This window comes from Lytechinus pictus, unplaced genomic scaffold (assembly GCF_037042905.1).
Source record: "Lytechinus pictus isolate F3 Inbred unplaced genomic scaffold, Lp3.0 scaffold_20, whole genome shotgun sequence".
NCBI lineage: Eukaryota > Metazoa > Echinodermata > Echinoidea > Temnopleuroida > Toxopneustidae > Lytechinus > Lytechinus pictus.
The window spans coordinates 4,926,571-4,931,329 of record NW_026974141.1 but is presented as its reverse complement, the minus strand read 5'-3'; the positions used below and the strand labels follow the sequence as shown (position 1 = coordinate 4,931,329).

Sequence of the window (4,759 nt, the reverse complement as noted above, 5' to 3'; positions counted from 1 at the left end):
GTAAAGAGTGCCTTGTGTATGCAGTGCTTGATGATCAGTCAAATGTAAGCTTCATGTCAGAGAAACTGCGTGACAAACTCGGCGTAAAGGGAGCTTCAACAAATCTGCAGCTGACAATAATGCATGGAAGTTCTAACATCGAAAGTAAGAAAATCAAGGGTCTGGAGATACAAGACTATAATAAGGAGCATGTAATTTAACTACCAGTGGCCTTTGCAAGACAGGAAATACCAGCCAGCAGGTCACAAATACCCAAGAAGGAGGTGGTAAATCACTGGCCTCATCTTCGTCAAGTTGCGGATGAAATGATACCCTATGATAGAAACATTGATGTGTCACTCTTGATCGGAAACGATTGCCCAAGAGCTATCCGGCCTCGACAAGCAATCACTGGAGGGGAGGATGACCCCTATGCTAAAAAATCTCTCCTAGGTTGGGGAATTATTGGAAAAGTCTGCCTGACATCTGAAAGTTCAGGTGCTGTTGTTTGCAACAAAGCTACAAGTTGTGAGAGCGTGAAGTTTGCAGTCCCGTCAACAGCGAAAGAAATCCTCTGCCCGCAGAAAGTCATTGCGATTCTCGAGAAGGACTTTGCTGAAAACATGGGAGGGCAGTCTTTCTCAATGGAGGACAAGAAGTTCCTGCGAATCATGGAGAAAGGAATAAGGAAACGACCAGACGGACATTATGAGATGCCCCTCCCTCTCAAGACGCCTAACACATCGCTACCATACAATCGCAAAGTAGCAGAGAACCGATGGAAACAACTAAATGCCAGGTTTAGAAGGAACCCAAAGTTTATGGAAGACTACATAGAATTCATGAAAGATGTGCTTGAAACATGTGCTGAAAGGGCTCCCTCTAACTACAAACAAGGAAAGGTAAACTATGTACCCCATACTGGTGTCTATCATCCCAAAAAGCCAGAGAAAATACGTGTGGTCTTTGATTGCTCATCAAAGTGTGAAGGAATCTCACTCAATGACAACCTCATACAAGGACCAGACTTGACTAATGGCTTACTTGGAGTACTGTGCCGGTTCCGCCAAGTAGAAGTTGCTGTCGTTGGAGACATCAAAGGAATGTTTCACCAATTCTTCGTGTCGGAGGAAGATCGGGACCTTCTCCGTTTCTTGTGGTGGGAAGATGGTGACCCAAACAAAAACGTGATCGAATACAGGATGAAGGTTCACCTATTCGGCGCTACTAGCTCACCTGGATGTGTCAACTATGGCTTCAAGAAAGCAGCAGATGATGGCGAAGCTGAGTTTGGGTCAGATGCAGCTTCATATATTCGAGATGACTTCTATGTCGACGACGGACTTAAGTCAGTCGCAACCCCAGATGAAGCCGTGAGTGTCATGAAAGCAAGTCAAGCAATCTGCAGTAAAGCTGGACTGAGATTACACAAGATAATGTCTAACAATAAGGAGGTTCTGCAGAGTTTTCCTATCAAAGACAGAGCTAAGGGTATTGCTGACTTGGACCTAGAAGTTGATCCACTACCAATAGAGAGAGCATTAGGTGTATTCTGGTGCGTGGAAAGTGATACATTGCAGTTCCGAATTGAGCTTAAAGATCGCCCTCTTACTAGACGGGGAGTTCTATCCACTGTTGGCTCAAGTTATGACCCTATCGGCCTTGCAAGTCCAGTGACTCTGAGAGGAAAGCAGATTCTCCAGAACCTCTGCAGAAGGAAACTTGATTGGGACAGCCCCTTACCCGATGACGTCAGACCACAGTGGGAGAAATGGAGATCTGAAATAAGTGAACTCGAGAAACTAAACGTCCCAAGATGCTACAAGCCTCTAAACTTCGGCAAAGTAAAGCGTACAGAGTTACATCACTTTTCAGATGCAAGTTTTGATGGTTACGGACAGTGCTCTTATATTCGCCTGGTGAATGAAGAGGACAAAGTGTGTTGCTCTCTCGTGACAGCCAAATCAAGAGTAACCCCACTCAGACAGATGACTATTCCCAGACTCGAACTGACGGCTGCCACTGTATCAGCAAAGATGAGTACATTTCTAAGGAAAGAATTGACAGTGGCTAAACTTCAAGAATTCTTCTGGACAGATAGTCAAGTGGTCTTGGGTTACATTCGTAACGAAGCAAGGAGATTCCATGTCTTCGTGGCGAATAGGGTGCAACAGATACATGACGAAACAAACCCCAAAAGATGGTTCTATGTGAACACAGAAGACAACCCTGCTGATGAGGCGTCTCGAGGGATGACAGCAAAGGAGCTCGTTGAAAGTAGCCGCTGGCTGGTTGGACCGAAGTTTCTTCATGAGAAAGGAGAATTCAAGATTCCTACAGAGCAGTATAAAGCCAGCTGTGAGAAAGATGACCCAGAAGACATGTGTCGACTTTGTCTACAGTGACTGCTAGAGCCAACCACTTCGAGATTAGTCGCCTCCAGCATATCTCAAGCTGGCAACGTGCCAAGAGAGTGGTAGCACTATGTATGATGTTCAAAAGTAAACTACGAAAGAGAGAAGTGAAGAGGAAGACAAGCCCTAAATTGAACCGTCTACTCCAACGTGTTATCTTGACAGTTGCAGAAGTCGATGCAGCAGAAACTGAAGTAATCCGAAACTTGCAGATAGAAAATTTTCGTGACGAATTGATGGTACTTCGCAACTTAGGCTCTGGGGAGCGTTTCATCAACAATTTTGTCTGACAAGTTGTCAGATCTGACATCTTCCCTTCATTCTGATTGGCTGAGGGGTACTGTTACTATGGTAATTGTCGGATAAAACAGTACTTGTCGGATAAAACGTCCGACAAGTCCTTTCATGAAACGCTCCCCTGGTGAGCAAAAGGACAGACAAACAGCAAGAAGGAGAAACAGTGAAATCAAGCCAATCAGTTCTCTATATCGTCTAGATCCATACATTGGCAGTGATGGTATCATGCGAGTTGGTGGACGAATCGACAAAGCTGCCGTACCTGACGAAATCAAGCATCCCGTCATCATGCCGAGAAATTCTCATATGACGACATTGCTCATAAGACACAAGTATGAGCAGGTTAACCACATGGGAAGAGGAATCACACATAATCAACTGAGACAAAATGGATACTGGGTGATTGGTGGTTCTTCTGCAGTTTCCAGTATCATATCAAAGTGTGTCTTGTGCAGAAAAATGAGAGGACCATTGCAGCAACAGAAGATGGCAGATCTGCCAAAAGATCGCCTAGAACCGGCACCCCCATTCACATACTGTGCTGTGGATTACTTTGGACCTTTCAACAACAAAGAAAAAAGAAGTATTGTGAAAAGATATGGAGTACTTTTCACTTGTATGGCATCGAGAGCATTCATCTAGAAGCAGCAAATAGTCTCACAAGCAGTAGCTTCATCAACTGCCTCCGGCGGTTCCTCACTCGTCGAGGACCAGTCAGACAGATCAGATCTGATAGAAAGACTGCTTTCGTTGGCGCTAGAAACGAGTTGCGGGAAGCAATGAGAGAGTTGGACCAGGAATCTATCCAGACGTATCTACTAGAGAATGGAGTTGATTGGATACTCTTCCAGGTGAACACGCCGAGTGCATCTCACATGGGAGGAGTTTCGGAGCGCCAGATTGGTACAGTACGCAGAGTCCTTGAACCCCTCCTCATGAATTCATGGTCACAACTAGATGATGAATCCTTCCAGACGTTCCTTACTGAAGTGGAGTCAGTTGTCAATTCCAGACCACTGTCTACAGCTAATCTATGTGCAGGAGATGCCCCTGAACCGTTGACTCCGAACCATCTTCTAACCATGAAGGCAAAAGTTGTGATGCCTCCCCCAGGCAAGTTTCAGCGAGAAGACGTATATGCTCGGAAGTGGTGGCGTCGTGTGCAGTATCTAGCGAACGAATTCTGGAGTAGATGGAAGCGTGAATATCTCCAAGACATCCAAACAAGACAGAAGTGGGTCCATCCAAAGCGTGACCTCGCGATAGGCGACATCGTCATTTTAAAAGACTGCAGCGATACTCGAAGTCAGTGGCCACTAGGAAGAGTGACAGAAGCCTACAAATGTGATGACGGCCGTAAAGTGAAACTGATCATGGCTGATCGCGATCTTCGAAAAGACGGTAAACGTAAGCATGAGCCTAGATTTTTGGAAAGACCCATACATAAGCTCGTTTTGATCCTAGCAGATGACTAGATTTGTTCTTAATGTGATACTGACACTATAACAGAAAGAGACTGCTTTTCACATGGGCTAGTATAATCCACGCGAAAGACATTTAGGGATTCCCCCGCAAGGAGCCAAACATAAGAACAATTAGACTGTTATATTATTATCGTTTATTTTTTATATCAATAGGCAATGAGCAGATTGATATGCAAAGTTATTGATAGCTTGGAAAATTGTTTCTGTGCTATATGAATATGTGATCTTTCATTTTGTCTTGTTCAACCAAATGAGCGAAACATTGCTTATATTGCAGTGTGCATTTTTTGGCATGATACATATACAAATTTAATATATTATCTTCTTGATGTTTCAAGAATCAAATTGGATCAAAAGAAATGCATTTGAAAAGAAAAAAAAGGCTTGCTATATTTTCAGATATCGTTCAAAATATTGTATTATGCATTCTTTTATTTATCATTTTATGATATGATCGTATAGTTTTGACCTGAATTTGCTTTCGAACGCTTGTAACTTCGATAATATATTAGAATTATTAACTTATCAAACTGTGATGAGAGCATGCAAGCATAATACTAAAGCATGAATACGTTATTGTTTATT

General features: G+C 43.4%; 1 protein-coding gene across 1 annotated transcript; it reads left to right on the top strand.

The window, feature by feature from the left end:
- The first annotated feature begins 305 nt into the window (after positions 1–305).
- Positions 306–2,384, top strand: LOC129282861 (uncharacterized). Its single transcript, XM_054918720.2, has one exon. It carries the CDS (start codon positions 306–308, stop codon positions 2,382–2,384), a length of 2,079 nt encoding a protein of 692 aa, XP_054774695.2.
- The last annotated feature ends 2,375 nt before the right edge of the window (positions 2,385–4,759 follow it).

Bases quoted from the DNA above. Each gene is read 5' to 3' on its own strand.
- LOC129282861 (XM_054918720.2), top strand. From the start codon at position 306: ATGATACCCTATGATAGAAACATTGATGTGTCACTCTTGATCGGAAAC.